This window comes from Macaca thibetana, chromosome 3, assembly GCF_024542745.1.
Source record: "Macaca thibetana thibetana isolate TM-01 chromosome 3, ASM2454274v1, whole genome shotgun sequence".
NCBI classification, from domain to species: Eukaryota; Metazoa; Chordata; class Mammalia; order Primates; family Cercopithecidae; genus Macaca; species Macaca thibetana.
In genome coordinates this window covers 2,137,045-2,153,541 of record NC_065580.1, presented here as the reverse complement: position 1 = coordinate 2,153,541, position 16,497 = coordinate 2,137,045, and the positions used below count along the sequence as shown (strand labels likewise).

The 16,497-nt window shown below is 41.2% G+C and overlaps 1 protein-coding gene and 2 pseudogenes across 3 annotated transcripts in view; 2 read left to right on the top strand and 1 right to left on the bottom strand.

The window, feature by feature from the left end:
- Positions 1 to 16,497, top strand: part of UBE3C (ubiquitin protein ligase E3C) — a 542,607-nt gene that overhangs the window by 48,621 nt on the left and 477,489 nt on the right. For all 3 annotated transcript variants that reach the window (XR_007724501.1, XM_050785708.1, XM_050785709.1), the window contains exons 9-10: positions 985 to 1,136; positions 3,899 to 4,086. Coding sequence is in view for 2 of the 3 variants with exons in the window: in XM_050785708.1 (XP_050641665.1) it covers positions 985 to 1,136; positions 3,899 to 4,086 (340 nt within the window). In the remaining variant the exon portion in view is untranslated. The remainder of the gene's footprint in view (positions 1 to 984; positions 1,137 to 3,898; positions 4,087 to 16,497) is intronic.
- LOC126949739 (ubiquitin-40S ribosomal protein S27a-like) lies at positions 9,078 to 10,013 on the top strand (annotated as a pseudogene).
- Positions 15,092 to 16,314, bottom strand: LOC126951156 (UBX domain-containing protein 2B-like; annotated as a pseudogene).

Sequence of the window (16,497 nt, the reverse complement as noted above, 5' to 3'; positions counted from 1 at the left end):
TTTGTATTTTTAGTAGAGACGGGGTTTCACTATGTTGGCCAGGATGGTCTCAATCTCTTGACCTCATTATCTGCCCACCTCGGCCTTCCAAAGTGCTGGGATTACAGGCTTGAGCCACTGCGCCCAGCCCAAACTGTTTTTCTTACTCTCTCACTCAACACTGAAAAATTCTGTGAGCAGAAATGTGGGTGTGGTTTTTTTTCCCACACACCAAGCAGTTCTGCAGTGGACACCAACTAGGTATTCTACAGTTCAGTTCAATTCTGATGCCGTCCACCCAGAGATAATGTCAAATCCCATCATCTGAGGGCTTAGTCTTGCAAGACTACACCCACTTCAGAGGCCGATTACAAGTAGTAGGTTGTCACCTATACTTGTGACCAACCTGCAAAAATGGGGGCTCCTCAGCCCCTCCTTGGGTTTGGTAATTGACTAGGACAGCTCACGGAACTCGGGAAGTTGAGGTGTGCAGGAATGCCAAGCTTCCGTGCCTTCTCCAGGCACTCCACGCTCTCAACACCTCCCTGTGTCCAGCTCCTTGTGTCTTCCTGTTGAGTTTTATGGTGCTGCTTCTCCAGCGTCCCTCCCCACAGACAGCCCCTTGGGAGTTGGTGCATGCGGCTGAACGTTCCAACCCTCTGATCACTGCGTTTTTCTGGTGAAAAGCCCCATTCTGAGTCCCCTAGATGGCCTCATCGTAAGTCACTTCAGTGCATAAACTCAAGTATGATCACAAAGGGCTGGCTATGAATAACAAGAGACACTTACCTTTCAGGAAATTCCAAGAGTTGTAGGTGCTTTCTGACATGAACGGGGACAAAATCTAAATATGTTTCCTATTAGAACACAGTTCTAATAGGTTAGAATTTTTAAAATAAGATCTGGTCAGAAATGCCTCTCTGCATGTGAGGAAAAATGGTGTCCTTTTCCATTTTAAAAAATAATGTTGAACTAAAATAGGTTTTCACTGATTGTTTTACCAAGGGGCCCTCTCTGAGGAAGGGCTGCTGGTGTATTTGCGGGTGCTGCACACCTTCCTCTCTCAGTTACCAGTCTCTCCTGCCAGCGCGAGCTGTCACGACTCAGCCAGCGACTCCGAGGAGGAGAGTGAAGAAGCCGACAAGCCCTCAAGCCCGGTAAGCCCCGTGCCCTGCATCTGGGGGGCTGCGATGCAAGCGGCCCCATGGGATCTTCTAACTTTCTGTCCACCTATATTTTCAGTTACACGAGTCAGACCCGCAAGCAGCCTTTGCAGAGAAGCCCCTTCAGCCCCCCTACCACAGTTTGTAATGATTGGAAACAGTCTCTTCCACCGCTCTCTTAGTACATTTATGGAAGTGTAAATGGAGACACATAGCTTTGTGTTTGGTTTTTTAGGCAAAATAGGATTATACTGTATGTTAACTTAGTTATTAGGAAATATTTTCTAGAAGTGAAATTGTTGGGTCAAAAAGTTCCTTTTTACCCTATCCTGTGAACACCGGGTAGTGTCTTCCATTAATTCCTGCTAATTTTATAGGGGATAAATGTTATTTATTTTAAAATTACTTTAAAGTTCTTACCTCTTTTCTTCCTTACTATTGAGTTTACAGTATATTTTCAAGAGAGAAAAAACTTTATATATACAAGCATATATAATTTGTGTTTCACTTAAAGAATTTAACTGCCAGTGACTTTTTTTGGTCTTAAGCAATTGAAATGGCTTAAGGTGTGGCTATCATAAGTTATTTTTTCATTAAGGAGTTTTATATTGATTACTACTAAGTGTAATCACAAAATATACTTGAGAGGGTCTCGGCTTCCAGGTGAAGTGAATTTGTAGAATATTGTGAAGCGGGTGTGTCAGTGCAGTGCCGCACCTTCCTGGACAAAGCTTCACCAGCATCAAATGAAAGAGATCACAGCAGTAAGAAAAGGATCGAGAAGTAAGGTCAGGGCTTGATTTTTTTTTTTTTTTTTTAATAAAAAAAGATGAAGAAAGGAACAGATAATATTCACTGCCAGAGCTCATGGCTGAGGGGTGGGCTGATTACAAAGGGGTGAAGCCGCTTTTATAGTGGATAGTGGGTGCTGGAACTGTTGGATCTGTCCAAACTGTACACCAATAAGTTTTCATTTTTTTTTTTTTGTATGGTTATAAAAAGTGGGTTCTGTAGATGGAACGTAGATAAAATTTTTGTTTTTGGAAGAAAGTTATTAAATAGTTACCTCCCATAGAATTTGTGAAGTTAAACCCTTATTTATACACAGTGAATTTTGTATTCATGTGAAGATGAGGCTGTGGGCTTTCTCAGCGAGAGAGGACAGTGGGTGTGCAGACACGACGAAGTCAGAGCGTGAGGACCCGGAAAGAGCCTGCAGGCTCTCTTGCTTGTGCTTACACTTTGAACATTTAAGAAGTGGGATCAGTTTCTTGATTTTTAAAATTATTTACAACTGTAGAAAATATTACTCTACTTTATATTCTTTTTTAAGGGTTTCAAGGTCTGTGTATTATATAACTTTATACTTTAATTTCCTTTTTTCGTTTATTCTCTTCATTCTTCCTTTGCCTTGGGGATTGTCCACATTTGGGCTGAGAACTAAAGACCCCGTTTTGAGCCGGGCACTCGTAGGGTTCACTCCAAGTCATTCTTTCTTTGCCAGGTCTCTTACGTGTATGTTTCTGTGTTGCCTTTTCTTTCCCACGGCACTTAATTATATAAAACCTAATGTGATTGTATGAGGTTTTTCCAAGGTCAGAGTTCTCCCTTGATAAGCTCTTTTGCCTTTAGGTTTCTGTGTAATCTGTTCACTTGTAGCTTATGTATAATTTATTTTGAAATTGTACACTACAAAAATAGTAGTGCTAGGATTACTCTCTCATTCTGACATACCTTTTATTAGGCTTTATGTTAAAGATTCATGTTTGACAGATGAATTTACTGCTTTTATCTATAAAGCAGTGTTTGGTAAGTTACTATAAATTACATAAATTGTATTCATCCAAGTTTCCAAACAGTACAGTCAGCAATATGCAATGTTATGTGTATATTCACATTCGTATATATATTCATATATACACATATATATGAAAAAAGTATATGTCTTTGGTTACTGCCCCAAATGAGTAAATTGCATAGATTGGCTTGGGTTTTATTCAGAGATTAAGATATAAAATAGATTTCTTTTGTATAGCCTTTGATTTTAAAAAGTTCTTTAATAGGCTGGGAGCAGTGGCTCCTACCTGTAATCTCAGCACTTTGGAAGGCTGAGGCGGCTGGATCACTTGAGGTTAGGAGTTCAAGACCAGCCTGACTAACATGGTGAAACCCTGTCTCTGCTAAAAATACAAAAATCAGCTGGGTGTGGAGGCAGGCGAGTCCCAGCTACTTGGGAAGCTGAGGTGGGAGAATTGCTTGAATCCGGGAGGTAGAGGTTGCAGTGAACCGAGATTGTGCCACTCAGTCCGGTCTGGGTGACAAAGGAAGACAGCCTCAAAAAAAAATTTTTTTTTAATTTAATACTCTCACTTATTTTGGTTAAATGGTGATCTCAAATTAAAATGAAAATGCCATCAGATGATAATAGTTTCACTATGTATGCTTGTCTTAGTACAGCTTGATCTAAAAAAAAAAAAATAGGAAATGAAGTTTTTTTGAAATGTAAATACTGAAGCTACTGTTATCATGGGCAAAAACCGGGTATTCAGTTTGTTACTGTGTTCGGCAAAATGGATGCCTGCTGTGGACTGGATCTCGAGAGGATTTCACACTAAGTGTATTGTGATGCGGATAATTTTGAGATAATGCCTATCTTTCTTTGCCTGAAGAAGAATGTGATTTCGTATACGTTTGTAGTGTAGAGGATGTTCCAGTTGAGCACATTTATGGAGACTGGTTGTTCTGGTGTGTTCTAGGAGGATGGCAGACTGTCGGTATCATACATAACAGAGGAATGTCTGAAGAAGCTGGACACAAAGCAGCAGACCAACACCCTGCTCAACCTGGTGTGGAGGGACTCTGCAAGCGAGGAGGTCTTCACCACCATGGCCTCCGTCTGCCACACGCTGATGGTGCAGCACCGCATGATGGTGCCCAAAGTCAGGCAAGTATCCGTGGGCGTCTGTGCCGGGGGCGCCAGCCAGAGAACGTACCTTCCTCCCTGGGAATTGCTCTCCTCTTAAGTTTCATCTGCTCTTTTCTGGTAGAGCTTGATGTAGGATATTCTGCTGTCCAAGCGTTTCATAAAAAATCGTTCGTGATTTTCTTTTCTAAACCAACAAATACTGAGACCTTTTTCTGGCCTGTGAGGCTCTGAAGTACCCTATGTGTAATATTTTCTGTAGTACCTTACGAATGTGAGTTTATTCGCCCATTTGAAAGATTGGACTCATACCTGCATTAGTGAACCACTGTGTTACATATCTTTTTAGGCTTTTTTTCATAGTACTCGTGTTTTGTGAGGTATTTTTTGTTTTATTTTGTTTTGTTTTTCTTCAGACAGCATCTCACTCTGTTGCCCAGAGTGCAGTGGTGTGATCATAGCTCACTGCAGCCTTCACTTCCTGGGCTCAAGCGATCCTTTCACCCCAGCCTCCTGAGTAGCTGGGACCACAGGCGCGCACCTGGCTAATTTTTTGTGTTTTTTGTAGAGACAGGGCCTCACTATGTTCTCCAGGCTGTCTCAAACTCCAGGGCTCAAGCGATCTTTCTGCCTCAGCCTCCCAAAGTGCTGGGATTACAGGCATGAGCCACCACACCCAGCCTTCATAGTATCCTTTTAATTAGATTGTCCTTGACAATTTATCCCTAAAAATAAATTTTTGTTTTTCAGCCTTTGAAATAAACTTTTGGTTCAGACAAAACAAAATATGCAAGTTAAAAATATGGCCAATTTGTGCTTAGAAAATTGTGACAATCTTAAACTGTTTTCTTTCCCTCTATTTTGAGTGATATGTTAGTGGTTTCTTGAGAATTTAACAGGAAAATGCTCAATTGGATACAGTGTAAAATATATGTAGTAGTTCTGCTAGGACCCAAGGGACTGATGCTGCACAGGCAAAAGCTATCAGTAAGTAAGCAGGTCTGACATTAATTCATGTTACCCTACAGAATTCTCTTTGTTACAAAATGCCATCTCATCATATGAAGAGTGATTTCTGTTGGTTAGGGAAGCATTCTTTGAAATGAACTGTAAGTAAGGAACCCATCGGTTGAAATGGCCTTGTAAACACTAATGTAGCCAACTAATGAGGTGCTGTCTTCACTCACTGGTGTTTATTACCATCGGAGGAAGTGGATGTCAGTGAAACTGTGGCTCCTAGATTAGGTCATTAGCTCTTTGCAGGCTAATTGCATGAGAGCAGGATGTGAGATCTGAGGATCGTAGCAGCTGAACCAGGACACTTGCTTTTATTGTAGCAGACAGCCCATTGCTGTGGGTAGTAATTGCTGGATTGAAATGCATCACTGCCCTGGTCTGAGGTTTACTAGAGAACTGCTTCCAAAAGGTGTTTAATGGGTGAAGGAACTTTCTGTGTAGGCTTGATTTTATGAGTACAGCACCTATTTCCTCTAAGAAACTACTCTAGGAATTTTATTTATGGCTTAAACATATTAGGTTCTTGTATTTAGAGAGAGCAAATAGGCTTACTTTAACTGTTACAGATTTTAACTGCTTTCAATTTTGATTTTTTTTTAAAAGTATTTAAAAGATTAGTATGTTCCCAGGCTGATAACTCATTCTCGAGCCCTCACTGATTAATGTTAGTCCCTTTTATTTTCAGAGTTAGGATTTGCCATTTAATTTCTGTGTGACACTGATTGTCAGGGTATACAAATGAATGTGGAGACCTTTGTATCCTGACATGGAAAGATTTCTGAGACAGATGAATACGTGAAAACAGGGAAGACACAGGACAGTATATAGAAGAACCAGCTTTTCCTGTAAGAAGGATGGAAAAAATGAGAATATATATTCATAATGCATAAAGAAACTTGGAAGCATATACAAGAAACTCATAAACATGAACACTTGTGTCTGAATATGCCGAGGAAGGTGGGGCTGGAGCAGACGTTCTCTTCTGAGTGCACTATCTTTATATCACTTTGAGTTTTGGATTAGGTGAATGACTTAATATTTTAAAATTGGTTAAATAATAAAAGAATTGCCAGCTCCTTTTTTGAGAGGAAATTTTAGATATATTATCATTGGACGTGGAAATTTGGATGTAACGTTTTTAATATCCACTATTTTAAAATATGAGTAAATATTCACTGGCTGTATTGTAAGGGGGCAAAAAATAAAGGCTCTGCTCCAGTGTCAGATAACTAAAATAAGAAAGTAGGCTACCAAAGACAGCCTGTTAGAAAAGTGTTTGACTTTCATCCTGGCGTACTTGGGATTTTTAGTGGGTACTGTTTCAGTGTTTCATTGACTGCCTTTGTGACCCTACTTAGATGAAGCCTGTGGTGCCCACTCAGCCCCGCGGCATTCCTGGCCTTTGTGTGTATTTGACATTCCTCGTCCTTCCTTTTCCTGACCCTCTTTCACCCACTTCTTTCATAGACACCATATTCACGTGATTTCTCCTTTACTTGGTCTTCTCGGTTTCTTTTGTGGGTTCCTTTTTCTCCTCTTTTTCACTGTTTCCTAAACTTCTTTTCGTATTCAGTTTTTTAGGGTCGTTTGTTTATTTGCGGCAGTCTTGCCTTGTCGCCCAGGCTGGAGTGCAATGGTATGATCTCGGCTCACTGCAACCTCCACCTGCAGGGTTCAAGCGATTCTCCTACCTCAGCCTTCTGAGTAGCTGGGATTACAGACACCCACCACCACGCCCAGCTAATTTTTGTATTTTTAGTAGAGACGGGGTTTCACCATGTTGGCCAGGCTGGTCTCGAACTCCTGACTTCAGGTGATCGCCTGCCTCCGCTTCCCAAAGTGCTGGGATTACAAGCGTGAGCCACTGCGCCCAGCCTAGTTTTTTAGTTCTTTATTTGGTCCTCTGGGCAATCTCTTTCATACAAGTGGCTTCAGCTACATTCTAGTGACTCTCACATTTGGGTCTTTAGTTTAAGTAACTTTTTGGAGCTCCAGACACAAGTGCACCTGCTTAATAGGAGATGTCCCCGGGGACCTCTCTTCTGTCCCTCCCAGGGTCTGAAGTTGAGTCCAACATCTCTCCCTCTTAAGAGTCTCCTTTTTCTGTCCCTATTTTGGTGAACAGGCTCATCTACTTGGTTGTCTGTATCTGCAGCCTGAAGCTACAGTGTCCTGCACGGTAGCCACCAGTGACGTGTGTTTTAAAGTAAATTAAATAGAAGCACAGACTCAGATCCTCGGCTACCCAAGCCACATTTCAAGTGCCCAGTAGCCACATGTAGCCAGGGGCTGCCTTATCGGACAGCACAGATTAGAAAACACCCGCCCTCACAGAAGGTGCAGGTGGACAGTGCTGCCCAGGGTGTCTGCTCGGTATTCCCACCGTGGTGCTTGAGAGCTGTGTTCTCTATGTCGTGGTTTGCCAGTCTGACTTGTGGAAAATATAACGCTGATTATTGCATTCTCTTGAACAGTGTAGACTCCCTTTGCTTTTAGGAAAATAATCACATTCCTTGGATTATTGATTTTTGCCATATCCCCTTGTTATCAAGCATTTGTTTACCTCTCAACTTTATTTCTAGCACAAAATACTTTTTCTCCAACCATAGATGAGGCAGAAAGGCATATATTGCATTTTCTTGGTCCCACTGTGCTGTTTTATGCCTCCATAGTGTTTCATGCCCCTTTCCTTTTACGTGTGCCAGTCTCTTCCCGTTAATGTCTGGGCTTGCGTGTTGTCAGGGGCTTGGCTCTTTTACCCCATCGATGGATCTGAAAGTTTTGAAGTAGAATTTTGAAGACAGTGTTTTAGAGATCAAAGAGGTTAATGTTATAATTTGCCCGCAGTTTCATACATCAATCATAAGAAACTTCTAGTTTTATTTCAACATATGCTTGATTTTTTCAGTGAGGCAGCTTAATTATGTCTTGTGTTATTAATCATTGTGATTCAGATAAACAGTGGTGTGCCTCAAAGTGCAGTGCTTCTTTTCTGTCCCCGCGCGCGCGCGCGCGTGTGTGTATGCGTGTGTGTGGTGTTTGTTGGTTTTGTCTTTATTTTTGTTTTTGTTTTTTGAGACAAGGTCTCACTTTGTCACCCAGGCTGGAGTGCAGTGGCGTGATCTCGGCTCACTGAAACCTCCACCTCCCGGGCTCAGGTGATCCTCCTACCTCAGCACCCTTGAGTAGCTGGGACTATAGGCGTGCCACCACACCTGGCTAATTTTTTGTAATTTTTGTAGAAACGGAGTTTTGCCGTGTTGCCTAGGCTGGTCTCGAACACCTGGGCCCAAGTTATCTGCTTGTCTCAGCCCTCAGCCTCGCAGAGTGCTGCGATTGCAGGTTGGAGTCACTGCTTCCGGCCCCACGTGTGTTTTCTAACCAGTTCTTTGCCATGTGTTTTCCAAGAACTGTGGTGTGTGTGGTGGTGATGAATGCTCTTTAGCTCTGAGAAGTTTATAACTTCTTATTTCATACTTCAATCATTGGGGCTAAAATGATTACACAAATGACTTCAATGCAGAAGAATACAGATTTGTTTTTCATTGTATATGTAGAATTAAATATATATGTACATATATATGTGTTTGTAAACAAGTTTTTATAATATTTTAGAAAAAATATTGAGGATGTACCTGGAGAGAGAAATAAATTTTGCCTATAATTTCATAGTTGCTTTTATTATCAGTGATATTTTCATTATAATCAATAAAATTAATAAGCTATTGATGATTCATGTTAAAAATTTGTATTCTCTTTCATGAAGTTCAAATAACATTGATGAGCTTTTAAACATTTCAGCACATAGTGATCTTAAAATTGAATCTATTTTGAAATCCTATATAGATTATAAACTAATTTCCATTAGCTATTGTTAGACACATCAAATAAATAAAATAGACTTACCTTCATCAACTTTAGCAATATAATTCATAGTTCTGAATCTTCTAAGAATTTTCAGAACATTTGTGAATGATAGTTGTTTCACGGGAAATATGAGTAAACTTGGAAGAAGCATATTCCACCAAAGCGATTCTAAATCCCTACCACGTTTTTGAAGTTTTCTTTCACACTCGTTAAGAAACAGTAAGAGGGCCGGGCGCGGTGGCTCAAGCCTGTAATCTCAGCACTTTGGGAGGCCGAGATGGGCGGATCACGAGATCAGGAGATCGAGACCATCCTGGCTAACACGGTGAAACCCCGTCTCTGCTAAAAAAATACGAAAAACTAGGTGGGCGCCTGTAGTCTCAGCTACTCGGGAGGCTGAGGCAGCATAAACCCGGGAGGCGGAGTTTGCAGTGAGCTAAGATCCAGCCACTGCACTCCAGCCCGGGCGACAGAGCAAGTCTCCGTCTCAAAAAAAAAAAAAAAGAAACAGTAAGAGAAGGAGCTTCCCTTTCCATCCGCCATCTGCGGTGGAGCCGCCACCAAAACACAGATTTTCATAAAATTACAGGGAAGACCATCACCCTCGAGGTCGAACCTGTGGATACGATAGAAAATGTAAAGGCCAAGATCCAGGATAAGCAAGGAATTCCTCCTGATGAGCAGAGACTGATCTTTGCTGGCAAGCAACTGGAAGATGGATGTACTGTCTGACTACAACATTCGAAAGGAGCCCACTCTTCATCTTGTGTTGAGACTTCCTGGTGGTGCTAAGAAAAGGAAGGAGTCTTACCCCATTCCCAAGAGGAAGAAGCACAAGAGAAAGAAGGTGAAGCTGGCTGTCCTCAAGTATTAGAAGGTGGATGAGAATGGCAAAATGAGCTGTCTTCGTCGAGAGTGCCCATCTGATGATTGTGGTGCTGGGGTGTTTATGGCAAGTCACTTTGACAGACATTATTGTGGCAAATGTTGTCTGACTACTGCTTCAACAAACGAGAAGACAAGTAACTGTGTGTGAGTTAATAAAAGACATAAACTTAAAAAAAGGAGAGAGAAGGGATTTTCAAAGAAGACATTTGAGGTAATGAATGCCACTTTCCCCCATTTTAAACTGTTGCACGAGGGAAAGTATATTTTTTGAATCTGTAAGTCTTTTAATTAAAGAAAATTAATTACCAGTAAAAAGGGGACTGACTGTTTAAACTGGTTATGGTTTTAGTACTGGAATGTTAACACATCTGATTGTCTAAAGCTTATCTTCTATTCTTAGCTACTAGTTTGTGAAGAACAATTTTTTAGCGACTTGTCTTCATAAGAAATATACCTTAAAATTTTTATTAGTAAGGACATTTGGAATTTATTTTTAATCTTGCATTATCTGATGCAAATTATTATATGTCTGTTTTATTGCTTTTTATGGCATTAGAAGTATCCAGTAATACTTTTTTTTAAAGAAAAATTTCAACAGAAAAACACAAATTATTGCATTTGTCGTTGTGTGCTGTAAGTTAGACAGATCATTGGGTGCCTCACTGTTTCTTTTACCTGTGGCACCTGGACTTAGCCGGGAATTCTTAGAGGATGCCGTGCTGTGGTGGCCTTGATTCCTTGTGTGGGAGCCAGTGTCTTCCATTGTGTTCTCCTTCATAACTCAAGAGAGTCCCCATGGATAACTGGCCTGAATTTATGACCCGGCTTACTGATTAACTCATGGGATTGTTACAGCTAAATAAAGCTTAATGAGTAATTTTTAATCCATCCCACTATGTGGGAGAAGAATATCACTTCTTTACATTTTAGAAGTAGAGCTCCAAACTAAATAACCGTCAGAGATTTGTCTTTGGTTTTTTTTTTGTATGTTTTTTTCAGTGAAAACATTCTTTATTAGTAAACAGACATTTCAAACTTTTTGATTACGTACATCATGCAAAATGACTGACCTCACGCATGGTTGTCTGTTCATTGTGACATCTTTTTTGAGATGATTATAAATTTAAGATGACTGCAGTAGTAAAAATAATTCATGAAAATGACTCTCAATGAAGCAAAACACTACATAGCACACATGAAATACTGTTCATCCTTCCTGGATGTTTAATTCTCTCCTAATATAAATCTCTATTTTGGAAGACTATTATATACAAAACTGGCAGTTGTTTTTGTATGTGCATCTATAGGCACTGAAATGATAAAAACAAGAAAATTTCAAATAATTTTACAAGATTTGGTTGTTTTTCCTGTTTTGTTAATCCAAAACAGGACAATGCCCTTTGATTTACAATGTTCAAGATGATTTTGACCCATGAAAAAGTTGTTTTACCCTGGTAATCTTTTTGAAATGGAGCTGGCTGATATACATTATCCAGGTTGTTTTCAGTAAGTGAAAAGGAATAGGGCTTGTTTTGAGAAGAATTCCTCTAAATTATGGTGCTGAGAAAACTTCTCTGCAGTGGTGGGCTCACCACTTTCATCCTGTGGTAGTTCTGGTAGCACTCCCAGTATGAAAACCCTAGCACAGGTAAATTCACCTCTTTGAAATGAGCAGTGACCCTGGAGAAAGGTGAATTCCAAATATAGTAGCATATTCAAGTCATCTGGCAGCGAAGTAGGCATCAAAGACTTCTAGGTACTTGGGGTGCTACTGTAACAAATACCTAAAAATGGAAAAATGGCTCTGGACTTGGGCAGTAGGTAGAGGCTGGAAGAAGTCTGAGGAGCATGCCAGAAAGAAGCTGAATTGCCTTAAACAGACTGTTCGTAGAAATGTGGAATGTTAATGCTAGGGAGGCCTTGAAGGAAGAAAGTATCGTAGAGAATACCTCGATTGCTGTAGAATATCGAAATCATCATGAATAGACAGTTGGTAGAAAATGAGGAATATGTTATTGGAAAACTGGAGGAAAGGGGTCCTTGTTACATAGTGGCAAAAAGCTAAGCTGAATTGTGTCCTGTAGTTATGGGTAAAGCAGAATTTTTAAGTGATGACTTCAATATTTAGTTGAGGATATTTCTAAGCAAGCTGTGGAAGGTACAGCCTGCTGTCTTCTTGCTGATTATAGTAAAACGTGGAAGGAGGTAGATAAATTGAGGGAAGAACTGTTACATATAAAGAAACCAGGACTTGATGATTTGGGAAATTCGTGGCCTATTCAAAGCAACAGCCACTAAAACTTGAGAGATTCACTGTCAGGACGGCCTTCTCTAGAGAAAGTGATGAAGGTTATGGCTGTATAACCTGCTAATACTTCAGAAACATCAAAAGGTCTGAGTATCAAGTCACACAAAAGGCTCTTTGAAGAAATTAAGGGTGTAAATCATAGATCCTCTCAGCTATTTCAGAAAAAGCCAAAAATAGAGACAGGATTTTCGAGGAAAGATATGTGAGGAGCCTCCTGTCTCAGTGAGTGAATCTCCATGACATACGTAAGAGACCCACAGGTTTCTTGACAGTGTTATAGCAGCAGAAAACCACCATTTTTAACAGAAAGCTTTAGAGAACATAAAAGAAGAAACAAACTGATAAGCTGATACTCAGCTGCAAACGTGTGCTACCTTTCGTGAAAAAGTAAAGATGACCGAGACAGTCACAAGCCCGGAGAACTGAGCGGTGAGCTGAAGATTACTCCCAGGCCTTGAAACTTAAAGGATGGTGCCTGGCTGGTTTTGCAAATTGATTGGTGCTGATGGGTCCTTTTTTCATCTCAATTTCTGCTTTTTGAACAGGAATGTGTGTAACTGTTACTGTATGCCTGTCACGCCATCATACTTGGGAGCAGATAACTTGTTCTCTAGGTTCGCAAGTGCACAGATGGAGGAGAATTATGCCCCAGAAATCACACCCAGATCCTCTCCCAAATTTAGATGGCTTTAATGTGAGATTTCAGACTTTTGAGTTGGTGAGACTCAGATAAGATTTTGGATTTAGAGTTGATGCTGTAATAATGGGTTGTGACTTTTGAGCACCTATGAGTGACGTAAATTTATTTGTGATGGATCTGAATCTTTAACACAGGGGTGGAGCGGGGATAGGGGCACTGTAGTAGGCAAGAAGACTAATGTTCCATGTAAAATGTTAATGTCCTAATCTCCAAACCTGTATGTAACCTTAAATGGTAGAAGAGATTTTGCGGATGTAATTAAGGTTACTGTGGATTTCAAGACCAGGAGATAAGCCCAGATTATCCAGTGGGCCTAATTTAATCATGAGTCCTGCAGAGAGCCCCTCCAGGCTGGCGTCAGAGAGGTGTGATAACAGACGGGTCGTAGAGATGAAACAGTGCTGGTTTTTAATCATGAGTCCTGCAGAGAGCCCCTCCAGGCTGGCGCCAGAGAGATGTGATAACAGACGGGTCGTAGAGATGAAACAGTGCTGGTTTTTAAGGTGGAAGAAGGAGGCCACAAGCCAAGGAATGTGGATGTCCTCTAGAAGGTGGAATGATAAGGAAATGATTCTCCTCTGCAACCCTGCCAACAAACTGATCTTAAAAGCACCACGAAACCCGTTTGGACTCCTGACCTATAGAATTGTTAAGATAATAAATTTGTGCTATTTTAAGCCACATTTTGTAACTTGTTATGGTGGCGATGGGAAACTAACCAGAAGTGATAACTAAGGATGACGTGGTGTCTGGGGAGAAGGAAGCACTTCTGGCTTCAGAAATGCAAACATTTATGCTGGTAATTCTTTTGATCTAGTCTGTCCGACAGAATGTACATTCCTGTATTTCTACACTAGTCTGGTTCTGGAGAAGACGTTCTAGGTTGAGCACATAGAAGAGTGTTTAGTGTGTATAGTGAGTTTCCTAGAAAAATGTGTTGAATGAATAAATGAATGTGATCAAGGCAAGCTTTGGGAGGGACTGTAATTACTTGATTTTGAAATGTTGCTGCTGTTTACCATATCTTCTTAAGAATTGCTGACCTTTAGGCTGGGCGCAGTGGCTCACGCCTGTAATCCCAGCACTTTGGGAGGCTGAGGTGGGTGGATCACTTGAGGTCAGGAGTTTGAGACCAGCCTGACCAACAAGGAGAAACTCTGTCTCTACTAAAAATACAAAAATTAGCCGGGCATGGTGGCACTTACCTGTAATCCCAGCTACTCGGGAGGCTGAGGCAGGAGAATGTCTTGAACCTGGGAGGCGGAGGTTGTGGTGAGCGGAGATCATGCCATTGCACTCCACCCTGGGCAACAAGAGCAAAACTCCATCTCAGAAAAAAGAATTGCTGACCATTATGTGTTTCTGTTTAAGTTTACAACAGTCATAATTCTGTAAAATACAAGGCAAAACTTTAGTTTCTGATACTAGTAATATATCTATAATAAATAAATGTACTAGTAGGTAAAAAGGATGTATAAAATCTCTCTTTTTTTTTTTTTTTTTTTTTGTTTAGACGGAGTCTCGCTCTGTCGCCCAGGCTGGAGTGCAGTGGTCGGTTCTCAGCTCACTGCAAGCCCCGCCTCCCGGGTTCCCGCCATTCTCCTGCCTCAGCCTCCCGAGTAGCTGGGACTACAGGCGCCCGCCACCTCGCCCGGCTAGTTTTTCTTTTTGTATTTTTTTAATAGAGACGGGGTTTCACTGTGTTAGCCAGGATGGTCTCGATCTCCTGACCTCGTGATCCGCCCGTCTCGGCCTCCCAAAGTGCTGGGATTACAGGCTTGAGCCACCGCGCCCGGCCGTAAAATCTTAATAGGATAAATAATTATTGTATGATCAAACAATTTCAAAATCAAAAGACACTCTTCAGTATTTATTACAAATTTTCAACTTATTTGATAAAAAGATTTCTTAGTGGCTGTTGGTCAGTGCTGCATCAAGAAACTAGTGCAAATTTTACCAAATGCATTTATCAGAAAGGGATTTTGTCCATTTTTTTTCTGCAAACAAATGTTGTTACATTAACACTAAGCATGTAACAAACTGATTTGCCTACAAATCCAAAAGCTATCAACATAAGCCAATCCTTCAACTAAAAACTCAAACATACTTATCTCAAGGTCTGTTCCTGATCCAGATTTGTCTGTATTCGGGTTGGAAGACAGAATAACAATAAAAGCAAAATTTATCTGTAAAAATAATCATTTTTTTTTAAATGCTGGAGGTATTGTCCTTACTAATATGACACATCATCTATTCCCACATGCTACTGCATGGACAGGAACAGTATTATTTAGTTGCTGGAGTAACACAGTGTTAAGAATATCTGCTTCTAACAGTGTCAGGTTTTCATCTGTTAGCTCTTTATTCGGAAATGAAGTCACAAGAATAAAGAGCTGCAAATTCAGGACGAGACTGTACAATAAAGTTCCGGACAAACAGGATCCTGTGTGTACTCTTGAATCTTTGTATCAAACGACTCCCATCCGCTAACCTGATTTGAATTTTTGTTGTTGGCACTGAATCATCAATGAGAACAACTGCATTAAGTATTGATTTATCCTCCTCAGGTGTAAGGCTTTCAAGTTTTTGTTCTTCTCCACTAAAAGCCTTGAACCTCAATCTAGGTTTTATGTATTCTTGATCCTAATGATCCTCCATATCCAAATTCACTTGGCCACCATGAACAAGGCACTGAAGCTCCAGGGGAATCTCTCTTTCTTTATTTTTTTTGAGACAGTCTTGCTCCATCGCCTAGGCTGGAGTACAGTGGCACGATCTCAACTCACCGCAAGCTCTGCCTCCCGGGTTCACACCATTCTCCTGCCTCAGCCTCCCAAGTAGCTGAGACTACAGGCGCCCGCCACCACGCCCAGCTAATGTTTTGTATTTTTAGTAGAGACGGGGTTTCACCATGTTAGCCAGGATGGTCTTGATCTCCTGACCTTGTGATCCGCCCGCCTCGGCCTCCCAAAGTGCTGGGACTACAGGCATGAGCCAATGTGCCCAGCCTCTCTCCTCTCTCAGCAGACTCCAGAAATTGAGCATTTGTTGATTCATTGTAAGGTCTCAACTCTCCATCGTCTAAACTGAAACCATTGCTCCACAGTTTAAGCAAAATCTGAGTATCTTGCAGCTGATTTTCTCCATAGATATATTCAGATTGCTTACAAAAGGAATTGCCCAGTCTGTATCCTCCACCTGTGAATGACGATGAGGTGGTGTCCATGGGCTCTTGAAGACTGCAGCATTAGGTCTATCACACTTGGAAGATCTGCACTCCACTTCATTTTCATACAGTTCTGCCAAGGCCAATTTATTTCTTGATATGTCATCCCTTTGGCTGTTTTCAAGTGTCTTTGCAAGTTCTTCACATTCTTATTAAGTTCTGCAAATCCTGCGTGCTCAGAGGTCGCAGCCCAGAAGACCTCCTCTCCCGCGCACCGAGCTCAGGCCTCCTGCCCTTCGCCATCTTCCGCTGGCTCTATTTGTCTGTCTTTTTAAATTTTTTCCGAGAGGGAGTCTTTTTCTGTCACCCAGGCTGGAGTGCAGTGGCGCCATCTCTGCTCACTGCAACCTCCACCTCCAAGGTTCAAGTGATTCCCCTGCCTCAGCCTCCTGAGCAGCTGGAATTACAGGCACATGCCACCATACG